The sequence below is a fragment of the Oncorhynchus mykiss genome, chromosome 7, assembly GCF_057628025.1.
Source record: "Oncorhynchus mykiss isolate SJ-2025 chromosome 7, ASM5762802v1, whole genome shotgun sequence".
Classification (NCBI taxonomy): Eukaryota; Metazoa; Chordata; class Actinopteri; order Salmoniformes; family Salmonidae; genus Oncorhynchus; species Oncorhynchus mykiss.
In genome coordinates, this window is record NC_143028.1 from 15,156,204 (window position 1) to 15,179,288 (window position 23,085).

The 23,085-nt window shown below is 43.3% G+C and overlaps 1 protein-coding gene across 3 annotated transcripts in view; it reads right to left on the reverse strand.

The window, feature by feature from the left end:
- Positions 1-23,085, reverse strand: part of LOC110527455 (inactive dipeptidyl peptidase 10) — a 66,657-nt gene that overhangs the window by 37,122 nt on the left and 6,450 nt on the right. For 2 of the 3 annotated variants that reach the window (XR_016497108.1, XM_036982866.2), the window contains exon 1: positions 6,680-7,107. The exons of the other annotated variant lie outside the window; for it this stretch is intronic. Coding sequence is in view for 1 of the 2 variants with exons in the window: in XM_036982866.2 (XP_036838761.2) it covers positions 6,680-6,706 (27 nt within the window). In the remaining variant the exon portion in view is untranslated. Of the gene's footprint in view, positions 1-6,679; positions 7,108-23,085 lie in introns of those variants that run through there. 3 annotated transcript variants of the gene reach the window in all.

The window sequence follows — 23,085 nt, forward strand, 5'->3', positions numbered from 1 at the left end:
TTTGTAGTTGTCCACGTATTCTAAGTCAGAGCCGTCCAGAGTAGTGATGTTGGACAGGCGGGTAGGTGCAGGTAGCGATCGGTTGAAGAGCATGCATTTAGTTTTACTTGTATTTAAGAGCAATTGGAGGCCACGGAAGGAGAGTTGTATGGCATTGAAGCTTGCCTGGAGGGTTGTTAACACAGTGTCCAAAGAAGGGCCGGAAGTATACAGAATGGTGTCGTCTGCGTAGAGGTGGATCAGAGACTCACCAGCAGCAAGAGCGACCTCATTGATGTATACAGAGAAGAGAGTCGGTCCAAGAATTGAACCCTGTGGCACCCCCATATAGACTGCCAGAGGTCCGGACAACAGACCCTCCGATTTGACACACTGAACTCTATCAGAGAAGTAGTTGGTGAACCAGGCGAGGCAATCATTTGAGGTCAGTTAGGATCGCCACTTTATTTAAAGAATGTGAAATGTCAGAATAATAGTAGAGAGAATGATTTACTTCAGCTTTTATTTCTTTCATCACATTCCCAGTGTGTCAGTTTACATACACTGAATTAGTATTTGGTAGCATTGCCTTTAAATTGTTTAACTTGGGTCAAACGTTTTGGGAACCTTCCACAAACTTCCCACAATAAGTTGGGTGAATTTTGGCCCATTCCTCCTGACAGAGCAGGTGTAACTGAATCAGGTTTATAGGCCTCCTTGCTCGCACACGCTTTTTCAGTTCTGCCCACACATTTTTTATAGGATTGAGGTCAGGGCTTTGTGATGGCCACTCCAATACCTTGACTTTGTTGTCCTTAAGTCATTTTGCCACAACTTTGGAAGTATACTTGGGTTCATTGTCCATTTGGAAGAGCCATTTGCGACCAAGCATTAACTTCTTGACTGATGTCTTGAGATGTTGCGTCAATATATCCACATAATTATCCTTGTTCATGATGCCATCTACTTTGTGAAGTGCACCAGTCCCTCCTGCAGCAAAGCACCCCCACAACATGCTGCTGCCGCCCCCGTGCTTCACGTTTGGGATGGTGTTCTTTAGCTTGTAAGCCTTCCCCTTTTTCCTCCAAACATGGCCAAACAGTTCTATATTTGTTTAATCAGACCAGAGGACATTTATCCAAAAAGTACAATCTTTGACCCAATGTGCATTTGCAAACCGTAGTCTGGCTTTTTTTATGGTGGTTTTGGAGCAGTGGCTTCTTCCTTGCTGAGCGGCCTTTCAGGCTATGTCGATATAGGACTTGTTTTACTGTGGATATAGATACTTTTGTAACTGTTTCCTCCAGCATCTTCACAAGGCCCTTTGCTGTTGTTCTGGGATTGATTTGCACTTTTCGCACCAAAGTATGTTCATCTCTAGAAGACAGAGCGGTATGACGGCTGCGTGGTCCCATGGTGTTTATACTGGCATACTATTGTTTGTACAGATGAACGTGGTACCTTCAGGTGTTTGGAAATTGCTCTCAAGGATGAACCAGATTTGTGGTGGTCTACAATTTATTTCCTGAGGTCTTGGTTGATTTATTTAGATTTTCCCACAATGTCAAGCAAAGAGGGACTGAATTTGAATGTAGTCCTTGAATACATCCACAGGTACACCTCCAATTGACTCAAATTATGCCAATTAGCCTATCAGAAGCTTCCAAAGCAATGACAACATTTTCTGGAATTTTCCAAGCTGTTTAAAGGCACAGTCAACTTAGTGTATGTAAACTTCTGACCCACTGGAATTGTGATACAGTGAATTATAAGTGAAATAATCTGTCTGTAAACAATTGTTGGAAAAAATGACTTGTGTCATGCACAAAGTAGATGTCCTAACCGACTTGCCAAAACTATAGTTTGTTAACAAGAATTTTGTGGAGTGGTTGAAAAACAAGTTTTAATGACTCCGACCTATGTGTATGTAAACTTCCTACTTCAACTCTATACAGGCTACAGTCCTATATAATGCTGTGCTTGACGTGAGAAATCTACTGTATACAAAACCATGTTTGCACACATCATCCACTAGAATAGTGATTTTTGACAGAGCATCTTCTCAAGGCACTGGGATTTAGGAGAGCAGTGAGTTTTCTCCCTGCAGTCACTGAGTCTCATTAACTTCCTGACTATGTGCCAGCCACTACAAACAAGTGCAATTAGGGAGAGTGAGGCCTTGCCAAGTCCTTACAGAACACATCTCCCTAGCCCTCCACTCTGCTGTCAGACTCTTCTTGTTTGTGACCACAGGGCCACCTGTCACTGTCTGGCCCCTAATGATCCCTTTTATGAGTCCCAATTCCTAACAGATATTCATGTAAAACTCTGGTCCATGATGTTAGTGGGGCTTGCTAATGCTGAGCCTGTGAAGGAAAACACACTCACACCCAGGACCAGAGCTAATATGAATATAATATTTATAGATACGTGCCAGGAAAATAGATGGGTTTGATCTCCCAAGGCCCCCTACTCAGCCTTAACTCAGTCTAACCTGTCATGAAAGTATTGAATCGAACAGGCATGTGGAGTTACCCCTGGGCCGTATACAGTACATACCCATAACTCCCTACTGGGGCAGCATTCAGTGAATTTTGAATTATTTAGAGGTGAGCTGTTGTAGTGGTTTCATTATGAGATCTGTTGGCAGTACATTCAGCTAGCCAGCCTCGCCATACATCAGAGCAGAGCTGTAGACAGGTATAGACTAGTAATGTCTCACTCTCTCCCTCTAGTTCATTGTATTCAGCCCATTGAAAAGAGGACCATGATGTGAGTGCAAAATAAGCAGCCTATAGGGAAGTCAGAGACCTGGCAGTGTGGTGCAAGGACAACAACCTCTCTCTCAATGTCAGCAAGACAAAGGAGCTGATCGTGAACTACAGGAAACGGAGGGGCGAGCATGCCCCTATTTACATCGACAAGGCCAGTCAGCTCTTTCCCCTCAGGAGGCTGAAAAGATTTGCCATCGGCCCTCAGATCTTTAAAAAGTTTTACAGCTTCACCATTGAGAGCATCTTGACTGGCTGCATTACCGCTTGGTACGGAAAATGCAAGGCACAAGACCGCAAGGCGCTAAAGAGGGTAGTGAGTACAGCCCAGTACATCACTGGGACCAAGCTCCCCGTCATCAGGACCCCTTTCAAAAGACTCCAGCCACTTAAGCAGTAGACTGCTCTCTCTGCTACAGCATAGCAAGCGGTACCAGTGAAGCAAGTCTGTAACCAACAGGACCCTGTACAGCTTCTACTAACCAAGCCATAAGACTGATAAAGCAAATGGCTACCCAGACTACCTGCATTGACCCTTTTTGACTCTATGCACACACACTGGACTCTACCCATACACTCACACACACTCACACTGACATCCCAACACACACATACACACACATAGCACACGCACGCATGCATACTGGCACCACACACCCACGATCACACACACATTCACACTCACCATATGCTGCTGCTACTGTCTATTATCTGCATTATCCTGTTGCCTAGTCACTTTACTCCTGCCTAACTGTGTGATGGGGGGAAGAAATATACAGTTACATATCAGGATATATATTTTTTAACATATCGTGTCGTTTTGACCAAATCTGAGTATTATTTTTTGCTGTACCAGCACCAAAACTCCAGTATTTTTCCTTCATAGCTGGTTCTCCGTCTTCTTTTTAAATTGGGAGCCAATTAGTTGTCAGCACTTTCATTTCCATGACTGATCAACACTTGTTTTCTCATGGCTCTCTTGTCTCTCTGCAGCAGACATATGGTGAGCAATACGTTTGGAACATCAAATGGCAATCAAATCTAAATATTGATTTGCAATACATAGAATCGCAATACATATCATATCGGCACCCAAGTATCGTGATCATATCGTATCGTGAGGTCCCTGATAAATCCCAGCCCTAATAGCTACCTCTATTACCTTGTACCCCTGCACATCGACTCGGTACTGGTACTCCCGTGTTACCTGTACCTGGTATTGTTATTCAGTATTCACTGCGGATTTATTCCTCGTGTCACTATGTACATTTTTCATCACATTTTGTATCATTATCTTAACTCTACATTGTTTGACAAAGGACCCGTAGTCAAGCATTTCACTGTTAGTTGCCTGTTGTTTATGAAGCATGTGACAAATGAAAGATGTATTTGATTTGAAAATAGGCTACCACACTTGCCCTTTTGGATGACCTCCAGCCAATGGGGGGCATTCTCATGTGCATCAGTTAAAATGTGCATCTAGGCCACACACTTACGAGGACGGTTCTATCACTGTCAAGAGTGTTCACACAAACAAGGTTGGTGTAGAGTGAGGGAAAGGGTGAGCATGTCACACGCACACGCACCCGCACGCGCACCCACCCACCCACCCCCCCCCCCCCCACACACACACACACACACACACACACACACACACACACACACACACACACACACACACACAGAGAGAGAGAGAGAGAGAGGTCACACACACAGAGGGCCAGATTTGTATTCTGCTCCTGATCCAGAGAAGATTTAGAATAAATCATGTTCCTTCCTACTGAGACTACATGTCCGTCAATAGGATTTCCGCTCTACTCACCAGCTGCCTGAGCAGTCACTGCACAGCACTGGGCTTTAAAAGTCCCCGAGTATTTGTTAAACACGTATCTGAGCTATCCTTCTACTTATCAAAGACAGATAAATCCCAAGCAGGGTGCTGGCCAGACTCTCCTGAAACCGCCTAAAACTATGTTTGCAAACTGGAATCATTAATGAAAACCAGAGAATAAGGCCTGTAAGAACTGCAGTCCAGTGGTTTTACATAACATTTAAAAAAAAATAGATTAAACAGCAAGGGCTGGCTGAGGAACTGTACTCGTCGCAATGTGTTTGGCTAATGAAAGGATTTGTACAACAAACATACCTTGATTGTCAGTTATGTAAGAGATTCACTGACACCGAATTACCATTTGGGGGGGTCTTTGGTATCTCTTAGGTTATCATAAGGAAAGCGTTTGTCAATTTGCTGCTAAACATTTTAAACAGCATGCCTACATTTGTAGACAAAACAGACTATAGTCATTTCCAAAATGTGCAATGAGCTAAATAATTTCCTTTGTCCCTGTAGTTGAAGTGTATCATCCTCATGGATCCCAGAGAGCTGGAGATACCACATGGCGGGGTTGGTCGGACACACACACACACATATTAAGAAATCTCCCTCTACTCAATAGCACTCAATAGCACTTCCTACTCAGACAACTACAATAATAGGGAGCAGCAGTTAGCCTAGCAGTTAGAGCGTTGGGCCTAGAGCTGGGCAATATGGACAAAAATCCATATTGCAATAAATAATTATTGCTAATTTGTGTGGTAATGATAAATAGGTTACATTTATGACATCATTATGCAGCATCCTTTAAAGTATTACTACTGGTTTGATGGTTGTAGCTATTCATTGTCCCATTGGCAATCACCCATATTAGCAAACGCATTTAATTTCAAACGTCATATTTCTCTAGTATTGGCTAGTTATCATAATGAATGATATTAGTATGGTCCGTGTCGATCATTTCCGGTTTATCATCCCAGCTCTAGTTTGGCCAGTAACCAAAAGGTTGCGAGTTCAAATCCCAAAGCAGACAAGGCGAAAGATCTGCCGATGTGCCCTTGAACAAGACACTTAACCCTAAGTGCTCCAGGGTCGCCGTTGATAATGGCAGACCCTGGCCATGACCCCACTCCCAAAGGATGTCTCAGAGGGAGGGAGGATATGCAAAAAACGCATGTTCTATTCACACATGTGTATAATGCACACTTGTACATCTGTGAAATGGGACAAATATAAGCACCCACCAAATTATTATTATTATTATTGTTGTTGTTAATAGGAATCACTTTCAAGTAATAAGATCTCACCTTGAAATAAGTGAATTGCCTCAGATAATGATCCGTGTGTCTTGGCTTGAATCCATGAGATGTACATATTTAATGTGAATATCAACTACACTTGTGTTCGATTGAAGCTACACATAACTGAATATGGGGTTTATTAACTGAGGTTGACACATTTGTAATGAGACTAAGTATATGTGGCTCCTATACATGCATGCTATACTTCTCTGAGAGTTGGCTTAACAGCGTTCATATTGGTTTGAGCATGTGCTGAACTCGATTTTTTTTTAAATGTATTTTTAATTTCACCTTTATTTAACCAGGCTAGTTGAGAACAAGTTCTCATTTGCAACTGCGACCTGGCCAAGATAAAGCGTAGCAATTCGACTCATACAACAACACAGAGTTACACATGTTCGGGACATTGTTATTGCTGTGATAAGATGAGGCAACTTCAGAAACCTATGAAACAGTTCATCTTAGCATTCATGGTGTAGTAGCCAGGGTCACGATGGAAGGATGTCAATACAAGATGCATCATTGGGAGTCAATTAATAAAAGCACCATGAATGGTTGGCTAAATCTTAATAAAACATGTATTCAAAGTGTGCCTATCCGAAGAGATCAATACATCTCACGTCATTTCAAACCAAACGAATCCCTTGCATTATGGCATCAGTTCTGTTTTGCATGATGACGGATCTGTTGCATCCATCACGCAGTTGACACAGACTCAACTGGAAAATAAGCACTCCATCTCTACACAAATGCAATGCCTCAATCAAAATCAGTATTAGCGTATACCATCCTACCTCATCTCCTTCCTTTGAAGCTGTCATTGTGGAATCTTGATTTTCGGACCTCCTCGGTCAGATGGACTCGATAATGTGTGCAGTGTATGCACAGACCTTTCGGGGTAGCTACGTATCAACCCAGAGAATGGCGAGGGGCTTGACACACAACACAATCGAGAAACGTTAACCCAAGTCAAGTAGGGGGATTCACGATTTCAAGAAATCTACTGGCGCTCGCATTTCAAAGAAGCATATATGAAGAAAAGGTACCCCCCCCCCTCCCCCTCCCCCTCCCCAGTGTATCAAATATCCCCTCTCTTTCAAGCAGAGGAAAGCACGCTATATCATGAGATAGAAAGTATGTGAGGTGTTTGTTGCTAACGCAGTAAACATCCACGACCACGAGTAGAAATATCCCCCGCTCACACAACAATAAAAGAGACAAACACTCGGCAAAGGGGGCGGGAAAATAATACACTTCGTGTTCATGACAAGAGTTTTCAGAGTACTGGATACAATTAGACTGGCAAGGGGTTCTGTCATTAGTGTGATGTGTCTATTCTTTGTATCATAATCCAGTTTAGCGTAAGTGTGAGATTGAATAAATTCGTCTCGCACTTTGAAGGATACAGCGCTCAATGTGAGCTGTCCATGGTGCTGAAGTTCCAAACTACACTACGGCATTGTGCTTTGAGAGAATGGACAGTCAGTCGTTCACTGAAGCAAACAAATCTAACAAACCAGAAATATTACAAGGAAAATTAGATATCACCTACATGGACTTTGAGCAAATAATCTTGCCAGTCTTAAACCAGCGGCCTACAGGGCATTTCATGCAGAGGCCTCCTCAGATTATTTCTGTAAAAAAATAAAAATATTATAGAAAACTATTTTATCTTTTATTTTAAATACATTGTTGTTGTTTCTCTGTAGTACTACTAGCTTCTACCAATTTTATGAAGTTGGCTTTACAGTGGCTTGCTTGGATGGGTTCCGCTGATGTACAGCAATCTTTAAGTCATACCACAGATTCTCAATTGGATTGAGGTCTGGGCTTTGACTAGGCCATTCCAAGACATTTAAATGTTTCCCCTTAAACCACTCGAGTGTTGCTTTAGCAGTATTCTTAGGGTCACTGTCCTGCTGGAAGGTGAACCTCCGTCCCAGTCTCAAATCTCTGGATGACTGAAACAGGTTTCCCTCAAGAATTTACCTGTATTTTGCGCCATCCATCATTCCTTCAATTCTGACCAGTTTCCCAGTCCCTGCCGATGAAAAACATCCCCACAGCATAATGTTGCCACCACCATGCTTGGGGATGGTGTTCTCGAGGTGATGAGCGTTTGTGCCAGATATAGCATTTTCCTTGATGGCCAAAAAGCTCAATTTTAATCTCATCTGACCAGATTACCTTCTTCCATATGTTTGACCTTTTGGCGAACACTAAGCGTTTTTCTGGTCACTCTTCCGTAAAGCCCAGCTTTGTGGAGTGTCCAGCATAAAGTCATCCTATGGACAGATACTTCAATCTCCGCTGTGGAGCTTCGCAGCTCCTCCGGGGTTATCTTTGGTCACTTTGTTGCCTCTCTGATTAATGCCCTCCTTGCCTGGTCTGTGAGTTTTGGTAGGTTTGTTGTGGTGCCATATTCTTTCCATTTTTTAATAATGGATTTAATGGTGCCCCGTGGGATGTTCAAAGTTTCAGATATTATTTTATAACCCAACCCTGATCTGTACTTCTTCACAACTTTGTCCCTGACCTGTTTGGAGAGCTATTTGGTCTTCATGGTGCCTCTTGCTTGGTGCTGCCCCTTGCTTAGTTGTGTTGCAGACTCTGGGGCCTTTCAGAACAGGTGTATATATACAGAGACCATGTGCAGATCATGTGACACTTAGATTGCACACAGGTGGACTTTAATTAATTATGTGATTTGTGAAGGTAATTGGTGTCACACCCTGGCCTTAGTTATCTTTGTTTTCTTTATTATTTTGGTTAGGCCAGGGTGTGACATGGGTGATGTATGGTTTTTGTCTCATCTAGGGTGTTTGTACTGTCTAGGGTTTTTTGTAGATTTATGGGGTTGTGTTCATTCTAGGTGTTTATGTAAGTCTATGGTTGCCTAGATTGGTTCTCAATCAGAGGCAGGTGTTTATCGTTGTCTCTGATTGGGAACCATATTTAGGCAGCCATGTTCTTTGGGTATTTTGTGGGTGATTGTTTCCTGTGTCAATGTTTGTGCCACACGGGACTGTTTCGTTGCCAGTTCACTTTATTATTTTGTATTTGTGTTCATGTTTAGTTTTTCTTATTAAAAACCATGGACACCTACCACGCTGCGTATTGGTCCGATCCTTGTTTCACCTCTTCAGAGGAAGAGGAGGAAATCTGCCTTGACAATTGGTTGCACCAGGTCTTATGTAGGGGCTTCATAGGAAAGGGGGTGAATACCTATGCACGCACAACTTTACTGTCTTTAATTTTTTTTTATTTTATGAAATATATATTTTTTTAATTTCACTTCACCAATTTGGACAATTTTGTGTATGTCCATTACATGAAATTCAAATAAAAATCTGTTTAAATTACAGGTTGTAATGCAACAAAATTGTAAAAATGCCAAGGGGTATGAATACTTTGCAAGGCACTGTAGCTAGCCCAGATAGGCTCCAAATCTCCCAACCTCATAACTAGGTACCAATAAGCCATTTCAGGCTATCAATCAAGTTAGAGTAGCTAGCTTGTCTAACTATCCTGCAGGCAAGGTCAGTAGACTTTAGAAAAGCAAGCAAATTACTAAATGTACTAAATAGGACTCACATTCCTGTTAATCCTTTACCCAGATATTATATTTTGGACATAGAATTAAGCATGATGAGTATGGCTCTAGATTACAGGAAGATGCTGTTTCAGGTGTTTGAAAAATCTCCAGCCTGAGTTAATGATGCAGATTGCAGCGTTCCTTTATCTGCTGCACTGCCAAGCAATCATGGTCCACATAGCGGTTCTCAGAATAGCCATTCATCCCCGGTCCTGTTGAATGACTCTGTGAGTCATACGCGGGCCTGCATATTCTTCACAACATCATTACTCTTCCAAATGAGTGCCATGTCCTGCAAGATTATAATTGTGATTTACAAATTGGTACAAATTCCCTGCTGCTCACAAACACAGGGCTGAGTTGTCATTGAGTTAGTGTTGAAGGTGTGTGTTTTTGGCATGTTGTGGGTGTGTACCAGAGAGAGAGAAAGAGAGAGAGAGGAGAAAGAGAGAGAGAGAGAAATACAGTACCTTTGGAATGTATTCAGACCCCTTAAGTTTTTCCACATTTTGTTACTTTACAGCCTTATTCTAAAATGGATTCAATAAAAGAGATGCCCTCAGCAATCTACACACAATACCACATAATGACAACGCGAAAACTGTTTTTTTTTTTAGCAATTTAGGAACCTGTTTTGAAAGGCACACAACTGTCTACATAAGGTCCTACAGTTGACAGTGCATGTCAGAGCAAAAACCAAGCCATGAGGTTGAAGAAATTGTCTGTAGAGCTCCGAGACAGGATTGTGTCGAGGCACAGATCTGGGGAGAAGGGCCTTGGTCAGGGAGGTGTTCAAGAACCCGATGGTCACTCTGACAGAGCTCTATAGTTCCTCTGTGGAGATGGGAGAACGTTCCAGAAGGACAACCATCTCTGTAGCACTCCACCAATCAGGCCTTTATGGTAGAGTGGACAGATGGAAGTCACTCCTCAGTAAAAAGCACATGACAGCCCACTTGCAGTTTGCCAAAAGGTGCATAAAGACTCTCAGACCATGAGAAACAATATTATTTAGTCTGAGGAGACCAATAAATAACTATTTGGCCTGAATGCCAAGCATCGTGTCTGGAGGAAACCTGGCACCATCCCTATGGTGAAGCATGGTGGTGGCAGCATCATGCTGTGGGGATGTTTTTCAGCGGCAGGGACTGGGAGACTAGTCAGGATCGAGGCAAAGATGAAGGGAGCAAAGTACAGAGAGATCCTTGATGAAAACCTGCTCCAGAGCACTCAGGACCTCAGACTGGGGCGAAGGTTTACCTTCCAACAGGACAATGACCCTAAGCACACAGTCAAGACAGCGCAGGAGTGGCTTCGGGACAAGTCTCTGAATATCCTTTACCCAGTCAGAGCCTGGACTTGAACCGTATAGCAACGCTCCCCATCCAACCTGACAGAGCTTGAGAGGATCTGTAGAGAAGAATGTGAGAAACTCCCCAAATACAGGTCTGCCAAGCTTGTAGCATCATACCCAAGAAGACTTGAGGCTGTAGTCGCTGCCAAAGGTGCATCAACAAAGTACTGAGTAAAGGGTCTGAATACTTATGAAAATGTGATATTTAGCAAATCATTCTAAAAACCTGTTTTTGCAAGGGGTCTGAATACTAATCGAAGGTACTGTAGAAGAGATTGAGAGAGAGAGAGAAATAGAAAATATTGAGAGACAGACAGACAGACAGACAGACAGACAGACAGACAGACAGACAGACAGACAGACAGGCGAGAGAGACAATACTACTATGAGAAGATATCTCAAGACCCCACTATAAGGAAAGTGATCCAACCCGCCAAATCCACGTTAAAGTCCTCTAACTTACAAATACGACCAATCAAAATATAACAATAACAGCCATGTTACATCAGTGATAGAACAGCAGCCAATGGGTGTGACTGAGATCGACCTTTAGATTTTATTCAAGCTCCCCTCTAAAAAATAAAAGGAGGGAGGAAAGGTAATTAACAGCCCGGGGATATTTTTCTTTAATTGTCTTTTTTGGAGTTGGGAGATACTGTATAAGTGATATTTTTGTTTACTTATTAAACTTGTATTTATTCCCAAATCAACAGGATAATTCAACAAAACAGCAAAAAAAAGAAACTACAACATACAGCAGTTACAGATACACTGCAACAACACAAATACATTATTACCATCAACCAAAACACCCGAAGACCTCAGTGAATCCGTTCCTCTTCACCGTTCTAAACGGCCCTGTTGGCACCGGGGATTCAAGACGTAACGAGGTTTGTCAATTCTCCCAAAAAAGGGGATGCATTAAAGCTAAAGGCTGATGTTCCTAGGTTGGTAGAGACACCAGGGACCTCAAGAGTTAACCAACCCTGTGAGTGGATTTGGTGCCTTCTATTTGTATACTTTAACAGAGTAGTGCGATATGTCGGACGCTTGTGCAGCAGAGCTTTGTAAACAAAAAGGGAGAAATAAATGGATCTACGGGAATTCATAGAGGTCCAGCCGACTTTCTGATAAAGGATGCAGTGATGAGTATTATACCCGTCGCCTGTGATAAAGCGAAGCACGCTATGGTGCACCGTATCCAACGGTTTTAGAGTAGTGGCTGCTGCATTCTGATAAATGGTGTCACCATAATCAAGAGCTGGCAGGAAGGTTTCCTGTACAATCTGCTTCCTGCTGTTCAGGGAGAGGCATGATCTATTTCTATAAAATAAGCCTAATTTAACTTCAGCTTCTTAATTAGTTCATCTGTGTGTTATTGCAGCTCTAACATAGCCTTGTCAGCAGTAGGGGCAATTTCGTGCATGCAGATGAATGTTACTAATTTTTGCAGATAGACCAATATTATTTAAATAAATAGTAAAGACGACATGTCCCAAAATCGACCCCATATTACCTTTAGTAATATCGAGGTAACTTGACTTATGGTCCTGGTCGAGGCCCATTTCAGACAGCCTCCGAATGAGTAGGGGATGGTTGACAGTATCAAAGGCCTTGGATAGGTCTATAAATATGGCAATTTAACACATAATTTAAGACAAGCATAGCTTGTCTATAACCAGTCTATAACCAGACTGGTGCACATTAAGCACATCATTTGGAATGAGCAGGGGAAGAGAGAGAGAAATCAAAACCACTCTCCCATTAAATATTTAAACAGAGAAATCAGAGACTGTGTGTGTGTGCGTGCGTGTGTGTGTGAGTGTGTGTGTGTGCATGTGTGCATTCGTGTGTGTGCATGCGTGCGTGTTTAAATGGTCTTCGCTCTGACTCAAGGAGAGGTGTTACCTCCCCTAGAGTGCTGAAGTTCAGTCATATCCTCTAGACTGGACAGAGTCCACGTTGTGTCGTTCTATTCTAAATGAACATGTATAGGGAGCCTTCCTCCCTTCTCTTCTTACTCATGCCCTGACTAATTGAGGCAATTTACATGGCGAACATCCGAAGAATACAATGCAAAACAATCACGGATGAAGATCTTGCTGTGGCAATTTGAAACACCGTAATCATGATAGCTCAATTTGAATTGACCTTGATGTGTAGGCTACACCATTTCTAGATAGTTGATGAGTAGGGTTCGTCTATAGCTCCAGGTGGTTTTCTAAGTGCGATATCCTGGTATTTTTAGCCTGGTGTGCTCTCCCAGTGGAGGAGAGGCTGGGGTAGGGCAGGAGTCTCGTCTGTCTATTAGGATTGTAGGTCATAGGAAGCGACTCAAATGAGAGCTTGCAAGATCCAACTCTGTTTCCTTAGGGGTGTCGCCACTTAGTCTCTACTTATTTTTTTTGTTGCCAAGAATCTTCACACTGATCTTTGGTTGGGCAATTTCAAAAGGCATATTATCATTGTGGAGAGACAAACGCCCTATAATCTTCCTTTTCATTCCTCTCTTGTAGAAGGAGAAGACACATGCTCAATGTGGTACTCACGGCCCAGAACTCCTCTGATGTCAGTAATCAAATATTCTCATCTGAAATACTCTCAACTGGCCGACCTCCCAGGGCGTGTTCCAAATAACACCCTATTCCCTATTTAGTGTGCTACTTTTGACTAGGGCTGCATAGGGTTCTGGTCAAAAGTAGTGCACTATATAAGGAATGCCATCCAGAAGTTCCTAACCGCCAGGTCCCAAATGAGAGCCTGTAAGATTGTGTTCCGGAAGACAATGCACAGACAATATTATCTCGCCGGAGGCTGTCGATCTCTCAATCTCAATTACGGCTGCAGATTATCGTCTCATAACTCAATCCTGCATTAACCAGACTAGGCCCCACACACGGGCCTACTTCTCCACTCTGAGGCACGGTGTCAGAGTGCATCAACTACATTCACTTATTAAACAGACGCCTACAGTAGGGATGAAAACAGCAAACCACTCAGACACCTGGTCTGCAGGACTGCATGAACTCTGAAACAGGTTACGTTGCCTTCTATCCAGAGGTAGGCACTAGAGAGGAGGAACAAGACAAGAGTCCTCGTCAAGTCGTCTGTTATTATAGCAATAGACTGACCTAGCCAACAAGCCTTTCCTCTGAATACTTAAACAGGCAGTGGACATGTACTGGAAGACAATGAGCATGGCTGAGTCGGGATGTGCTGCCCACAGGCTAGCCTAGGCCTTTGAAAACCAAGCCCAAATACACCAGTGTAGAGAGTCGGCGCTAGACAACAAACTGAACACACAGTGCTACAGTTACAATGGGTGCGTCCCAATAATATCTCCTTTCTCCTGAAGAGTGCACTCGTTCACTACTTTCCAAAAATCGAAAACCCTTGTATGGGGTGGAGGCACGGGCTAGTGGGAGCTTCCACCATATTTCTTGTATCGGCCATTTCCCTTTCAAATCAGTGAAGGGAAGTGAAGTGCACACTTCGGGAGGGAAGAGAGATAATTGGGACATAGCCCCATTTCCTCACATAAGCACTATAGTCAGTGAACCAACTCAGGAAGGAGATTGTCGGAGCGCCAGCTACACCGACTGTATCCCTGACTTTATCTACTGTGTGCGGTTAATGATAAGGTGTAGTGGTATACAGATAATTACACTCAAAATCATAGACAGACAGATATAAATATGAGGAAGTTTCAACTATTCTCTACCCACTCCTGCTGGCACTAATAAATGCACCGGTCAATTGTTTTTTGACCCAGGTTGCCCCGACCATTTGAACAAATAGCCCACCTCCACCAAACACGGTTAAGCACAGCTAACATTTAAATCAGTATACAGACCATTTAAAAGGTTAACTCTTATGTGGTGATGATCTGCGGTGATTAAAGAGATCTAATGAAGCAAATGAGAAAAATGGAAGACGATAAACATGCCACTATGATTAATCTTCGCCCAGAGCCAGTTGACATAATGATGCATTATAACAGGGAACTGAATTAAGGCATGAACGTAAGGGCCAAAGTAGCTGAAGTACACAACTGGCAAAGGCACGTCAACAGCATAGTGATAATCCCTCCAAACATTACATTTACATTGCAGTCATTCAGCAGATGCTCTTCTCCAGTGTGACTTACAGTAGTGAGTGCATGCATTTTATTTTTATTTTTTCTCCATACATATTGGACATTGACGTCTACTTAGAATATTAAAGGCATATTGGTGTTCAACAGCTATCTATGTATGTCAGTGCAGGGACACAATTATCTCTGGGATAGAACAAGTACAGCACTGACACACTTCAGATCCCTCAGGGTCTGTGTCTATATTTCATATGGCCTGTCTCTCCTAGGGATACATAACAGCCATAGGGTCTGTGTCTATATTTCTCATGGCCCTCTCTCTCACAGGGATCCATGCCAGCCACAGGGCCTGTGTCTTTATTTCTCATGGCCCGCTCTCTCCCAGGGATCCATCCTAGCCACAGGGTCTGTCTATATTTCTTATGGCCCTCTCTCTCACAGGGACTCATACCAGGCACAGGGCCTGTGTCTATTTTCCTCATGGCCCTCTCTCTTCCAGGGATCCATACCAGCCAAGCACTGGAGTCTTACCCTTCACATCCCCTCCCCCTGTCCTCCTCTGTCCTGCTCTTAATCCAGCATCCCTCCAGGGACTTCAGCCTGTATGGTAGAAAGACTGTTTTCTCATAAGCGACCAGTCTCTAAACCCCTTCCGACACACTGGGGAAAAGGGGATGGGAGAGGGAGTAAGTGGGGTGTTGAGATCCGTCATACACACTTCACCTCTGTAAAGTCGTCCTCAGTCATCTTTGGACGCGTTGTCGAAATATTTCTCCCATTCAAATCATCCTATCAGGGCGTTTTTTTCTTAGATGCCGTGACTCAGGACAGGACAGGATATATGTCGATTTCCTCTCCCCTGTCCGGTGTAGATTTACTTCTAGCACTGAGCAGTTTCGCCTTCACGGTTGAGTAATTTGTCCAGAGGATAACACAGCCAGTAATGCAGTGTAATTTGTTTCAGTGCGATTCCAAACATTGCATCAGCGCCACTAATCTAGCCTGCACGTGTCACAGGGAGGAGCCCTGGCTTGGCCTCTTGATTTTTATTTACATACACAGAAAGAATCCAGTACCTCAATATACATTACAACAAGACAACCAACCATCAAATCTCCCTTCTGTTCTGTTTAAAATCATACAGTACAAGTAAGATGGATTATAATTCCATTGTGTTCTTCCACATCAACTTATTGAAATTGTCCATATCACAATGTCCTGGTCTGGACACTGATCCTCCTCTCCACCCCTAACTTCCCTTTCACAGTATGACAGCCTACCGAACTGTTCCTAACGAACAGGAACGAAAATGGCTAATAGCAGCATCTCAAAAGATGAGGCTGATGGGAAAGGTCTTTGCCCCCACTGACCCCTCCCTTGTTCAAGCTCCAGAAATACCCCCCCTCCCCCTTCTCTGTCTGCTCCTGGAGTGACATCACGGATCATGGAAGGCTCTACTTGTTTGGGCAAAGCTTTACTAATGAGGAATAGCGAAGGCTGCCAGGCAACATTGTATGTCCTATAGTGATGCTCTGGGGCTGGTTGCACCAGGTGGGCTTACACCTGTCCCTGTTTATATTGACCTGACAGAATGGGGGAACAGAGTGGGGAAGCTATGGGCAACTACTAAACATATAATGTCCCCAATATTCACATAACACTTGTTCCTATAATGTAAACTACAATGTTATGGATGGAACAAAATGAGGATTATTGATTAATTGACATAACACCAACAAACACCAACAAATCAATTTCAAGATTTACTCAGTTTACAATTCAAGGAGTCAACTTCTGTTTGCCCACAGTTTCTCAACTCCCTTGAATTTCTCTCTTGGAACAGAGACATCCTGAACACCCAAAACCTTGGTGAAACTTACAGCCTTGTACAAGAATTAAATCCAGTTGGATTTTAATAGATGTTATGAGGCACATTCTGAGTCAGCCCAAATCTACGGACAATGACAATAACACAAACAAACAGGAAGTATAGGTCAATCTAAGGTGAAGATTTACATATTCCCACATATTGTCTATTACAGCCAATGTTTACACAGAGTTCTAGGTGTATTGCAGCCAGAAAACTGGTACTGTATATGAAGTTTAAGGTTGATATAACAGTCTGGTACTCCAGTCTATCCGCACACTATCCACAGAGCATTCCTTCCTGTTCCAGAACCTCTTGTAGAACTGATGGATACATCCTACTGTCATAACTCGGTGGAAAAACTGTATAACAACTCACAAAGATGTCCATTTATTCAACAAGAGCACCTAGCTGAGGGCTTTACATTTCCTCACAGATTGCTGTGAAATTGTCCATGTCTTGTTGGATTGTCTAGAAAGAGAACGTGGGTTACTTCAGCCTTTGATGTTCTCCACAATGATTTCATGAGCAGGGATGTTGGGTAACCACAGGACATTTCATATTTTTGTTTACCCTAAAGGGTACTCTAAACCTTGTATCCCATCAGTCCCCTGTCCCTGGCCTGTACACTGTGAAATTACATAATTATCTTCCTCAATGTTGGTTGAGATTAATTTACTTCAGCCATAAAGATGTAGTTCACTTTGATGGCAGTATAAATAAGATAGCGTTACCCTCTAGTGGTCAAGCATGAGATGCGCATGTATGACACTCACAGCAAGGATGACTTCAATATAATGCATTACCACTAGGCGACAGTATTATCTGCCTTAGTTCTCTTTCTCTCTACATTTTCACTCTATCTGATCGAAGCGACATGGTCTGTGGATCTGTACAGTGTGTCAACTGTTGACTATGATACACAGCTTTTTAATGCGCTCCTGAGTGGCGCAGGGGTCTAAGGCACTGCATCTCAGTGCAAAAGGTGTCACTACAGTCCCTGGTTCAATTACAGGCAGTATCACATCTGGCTGTGCTTGGGAGTCCCATGGGGCAGTGTGTAATTGGTCCAGTGTCACTGGGGTAGGCTGTCATTGTAAATAAGGACTTGATCTTAACTAACCTGCCTAGTTAAAAAAAATATATATCTTGATGTCACCTGTTAATCAAATCAAAGTTTATTTGTCACGTGCGCCGAATACAACAGGTGTAGTTAGACCTTACAGTGAAATGCTTACTTACAGGCTCTAACCAATAGTGCGGGAAAAAAGGTGTGTGCGTGCGTGTGTGCGCGTAAAGAAATAAAACAACAGTAAAAATACATTTGAAAATAAGAGTAGCAAGGCTATATACAGACACCGGTTAGTCAGGCTTATTGAGGTAGTATGTACATGTAGGTGTAGTTAAAGTGACTATGCATATACATGTATGATGAACAGAGAGTAGCAGTAGCGTAAAAGGAGGGGTTGGCGGGAGGTGGGACACAATGCAGATAGCCCAGTTAGCCAATGTGCGGGAGCAGTGGTTGGTCGGGCCAATTGAGGTAGTATGTACATGGATGTATGGTTAAAGTGACTATGCATATAAGATAAACAGAGAGTAGCAGCAACGTAAAAGAGGGGTTGGGGGGGCACACAATGCAAATAGTCCGGGTAACCATTGGTTACCTGTTCAGAAGTCTTATGGCTTGGGGGTAAAAACTGTTGAGAAGCTTTTTTGTCCTAGACTTGGCACTCATGTACCGCTTGCCATGCAGTAGTAGAGAGAACAGTCTATTACTGGGGTGGCTGGGATCTTTGACAATTCTTAGGGCCTTCCTCTGACTCTGACTCTTGCTCCACTACAGCCCCGTCGATGCGAATGGGGACGTGCTCGGTGTTCCTTTTCCAGTAATACATAATCATCTCCTTAGTCTTGGTTACGTTGAGGGACAGGTTGTTATTCTAGCACCACCCGGCCAGGTATCTGACCTCCTCCCTATAGGCTGTCTCGTCGTTGTCGGTGATCAGGCCTATCACTGTTGTGTCGTCTGCAAACTTAATGATGATGTTTGACTCGTGCCTGGCCATGCAGTCATGGGTGAACAGGGAGTACAGGAGGGGACTGAGCACGCACCTCTGGGGAGCTCCAGTGTTGAGGATCAGTGTGGCAGATGTGTTGCTACCTACCCTCACCTCCTGGGGGCGACCCGTCAGGAAGTCCAGGATCCAGTTGCAGAGGGTGGTGTTTATTCCCAGATGATTTGCTTAGTGATGAGCTTTGAGGGTACTATGGTGTTGAACTCTGAGCTGTAGTCAATGAATAGCATTCTCACTTAGGTGTTCCTTTTGTCCAGGTGGGAAAGGGCAGTGTGGAGTGCAATAGAGATAGCATCATCTGTGGATCTGTTTGGGCGGTATGCAAATTGGAGTGAGTCTAGGGTTTCTGGGATAATGGTGTTGATTTGAGCCATTACCAGCCTTTCAAAGCACTTCATGGCTACAGACATGAGTGCAATGGGTCTGTAGTCATTTAGGCAGGTTGCCTTTGTGTTCTTGGGCACAGGGACTATGGTGGTCTGCTTGAAGCATGTTGGTATTACAGACTCAATCAGGGACATGTTGAAAATGTCAGTGAAGACACCTGCCAGTTGGTTAGCACATGCCCAGAGCACATGTCCTGGTAATCCGTCTGGCCCCGCAGCCTTGTGGATGTCGACCTGTTTAAAGGTATTACTCACGTCGGCTATGGAGAGAGTGATCACACAGTCATCCGGAACAGCTGATGCTCTCATAAATGCCTCAGTGTTGCTTGCCTCGAAGCGAGCATAGAAGTGATTTAGCTCGTCTGCTAGGCTTGTGTCACTGGGCAGCTCGCGGCTGTGCTTCCCTTTGTAGTCTGTAATAGTTTGCAAGCCCTGCCACATCCGACGAGCTTCGGAGCCGGTGTAGTATGATTCAATCTTAGCCCTGTATTGACGTTTTGCCTGTTTGATGGTTCGTCGCAGGTCATAGCGGGATTTCTTGTAAGCTTCCGGGTTAGTCCCGCACCCTGAAAGGGGCAACTCTACCCTTTAGCTCAGTGCGAATGTTGCCTGTAATCCATGGCTTCTGGTTGGGGTATGTACGTACAGTCACTGTGGGGACGACGTCCTCAATGCACTTATTGATAAAGCCAGTGACTGATGTGGTGTATTCCTCAATGTCATCGAAAGAATCCCGGAACATGTTCCAGTCTGTGATAGCAAAACAGTCCTGTAGTTTAGCATCTGCTTCATCTGACCATTTCTTATAGACCAGGGTACTAGTGCTTCCTGCTTTAATTTTTGTTTGTAAGCAGGAATCAGGAGGATAGAGTTGTGGTCGGATTTACCAAATGGAGGGCGAGGGAGAGCTTTGTACGCATCTCTGTGTGTGGAGTACAGGTGATCTAGAATTTTTTCCCCCTGGTTGCACATTTAACATGTTGATAGAGATTTGGAAGAACTGATTTAAGTTACCCTGCAGTAAAGTCTCTGGCCACTAGGAGCAACACCTCTGGGTGAGTGGTTTCCTGTTTGCTTATTTCCTTATACAGCTGACCGAGTGCGGTCTTAGTGCCCGTATCGGTTTGTGGTGGTGGTAAATAAACAGCCACGAAAAGTATAGCTGAGAACTCTCTAGGCAAGTAGTGTGGCCTGCAATTTATCACAATATACTCTACTTCAGGCGAGCAAAATCCACAGACTTCCTTAGATTTCGTGCACCAGCTGTTGTTTACAAATATGCACAGACTGCCCCCCCCCTCGTCTCACCAGATTGTGCTGTTCTATCTTGCCGGTGCAGCGTATAACCCGCTAGCTGAATCTCCATGTCGTCATTCAGCCATAATTCCATGAAACATAGGATAATACAGTTTTTTATGTCCCGTTGGTAGGATATTCGTGATCATACCTCGTCTAGTTTACTGTCCAATGATTGCACGTTGGCGAGTAATATTGACGGTAACGGCAGCTTTCCTACTCGCCTTCTGCGGATCCGGACGAGGCATCGGGCTCCACCTCCTCTGCGTCGCTTCCTTATACGAATAATTGGGATGTCTGCCCTGCGGGGTGTTTGGAGAATATCGAGTCCTGCTTGTTGTTCTTGTTGTTGTTGAAGAAATCTTTGTCTAATCCGAGGTGAGTGATCGCTGTCCTGATATCCAGAAGCTCTTTTCTGCCATAAGATACGGTTGCAGAAACATTATGTACAAAATAATGTACAAATATCGCAAAAAAACCCACATAATGGCACAATTGGTTAGGCGACCATCTCCTCCGGCGCCATCAGTGTAGCGAAGGGGAGGAGACGGGTTAAAGAATGTTTTTTAAACCTTGGGGTAAATGAGACATGGATTGTGTATGTGTGCCATTCAGAGGGTGACTGGGCAAGACAAAAGACTTAAGTGCCTTGGAACGGGGTATTGTAGTAGCTGTCAGGAGCACACACTGGTTTGAGTGTGTCAAGAACTGCAACGCTGCTGTGTTTTTTCACTCTCAACAGTTTCCTTTGTGTATCAGAAGCGGTCCACCACCCAAAGGACATCCAGCCAACTTGACACAACTGTAAGAAGTATTGGAGTCAACATGGGCAAGCATCCCTGTGGAACACCTTCGACACCATGTAGAGTCCATGCCCCGAATGAATTTAGGGTGTTCTGAGGGATAAAGGGGGTGCAACTCAATGCTCCTAATGTTTTGTACACTCAGTGTACATACTGAGTAGATGAAACAAACTTGTGAGCAGGGTGTTAATCTGTGAACTTGAAATCACGTTACAACATCCGAATTACATCCTTTCTCATTTTGAGAAATGTCTTTGTTACCAAAGTGTCAACACTCAAACAAACACAAATTAGTTGCTGCCAATCTTGCAGTAAATCAAGCCCAAATAATAAAATGATTTGGTCACATCTACCCTCCAAAACCTACTGTAGTCCACATTAGCATTTCTAGAGCAGAATTCTTGACAAGAATTCACACCATAAATCATGCATTTAAATGAGGGGATTAAAACTTGCCTGTCACCCTCAGAGACAGCTTGTCTGCATAGAGTTAAACACTTCCTTGGGCAAATCCTAATACCACAGCTCTTTTGAGGATCATAGTTTTCCTTCTAGTTTTATTTGTCACATGCACAAGCACAGTGAAATGCTTAACTTGTAAGCTCTACCACACAGTACAGTATTCATTATAACAAATATATATACATATATACATACACACACACACTACCGTTCAAAAGTTTGTGGTCACTTAGAAATTTATATTTTTTGGTCCATTGAAATAACATCAAATTGATCAGAAATACAGTGTAGACATTGTTAATGTTGTAAATGAATTTTGTAGCTGGAAACGGCTGAGTTTTAATGGGACATCTACAGAGGCGTACAGAGGACCATTATCAGCATCCATCACACCTGTGTTCCAATGGCACGCTGTGTTAGCTAATCCAAGTTTATCATTTTAAAAGGGTCAGTTTGTTATATCTGGAGTACTTCTCCTGTCCTATTCGGTGTCCTGTGTGAATTTAAGTGTGCTCTCTCTAATTCTCTCTTTCTCTCTTTCTTTCTCTCTCTCGGAGGACCTGAGCCCTAGAACCATGCCTCGGGACTACCTGACATGATGACTCCTTGCTGTCCCCAGTCCACCTGGCCGTGCTGCTGCTCCAGTTGAAACTGTTCTGCCTTATTATTATTGGACCATGCTGGTCATTTATGAACATTTGAACATCTTGGCCATGTTCTGTTATAATCTCCACCCGGCACAGCCAGAAGAGGACTGGCCACCCCACATAGCCTGGTTCCTCTCTAGGTTTCTTCCTAGGTTTTGGGCTTTCTAGGGAGTTTTTCCTAGCCACCGTGCATCTACATCTGCATTGCTTGCTGTTTGGGGTTTTAGGCTGGTTTTCTGTACAACACTTTGAGATATCAGCTGATGTACGAAGGGCTATATAAATACATTTGATTTGATTTGATTTGAAAAGGCTAATTTATCATTAGAAAACCATTTTGCAATTATGTTAGCACAGTTGAAAACTGTTGTCCTGATTAAAGAAGCAATAAAACTGGCCTTCTTTAGACTATTTGAGTATCTGGAGCATCAGTATTTGAGGGTTCGATTACAGGCTCAAAATGGCCAGAAACAAAGAACTTTCTTCTAAAACTTGTCAGTCTATTCTTGTTTTGAGAAATGAAGGCTATTCCATGCGAGAAATTGCCATGAAACGGAAGATCTCGTAGAATGCTGTGCACTACTCACTTCAAAGAACAGCACAAACTGTCTCTAACCAG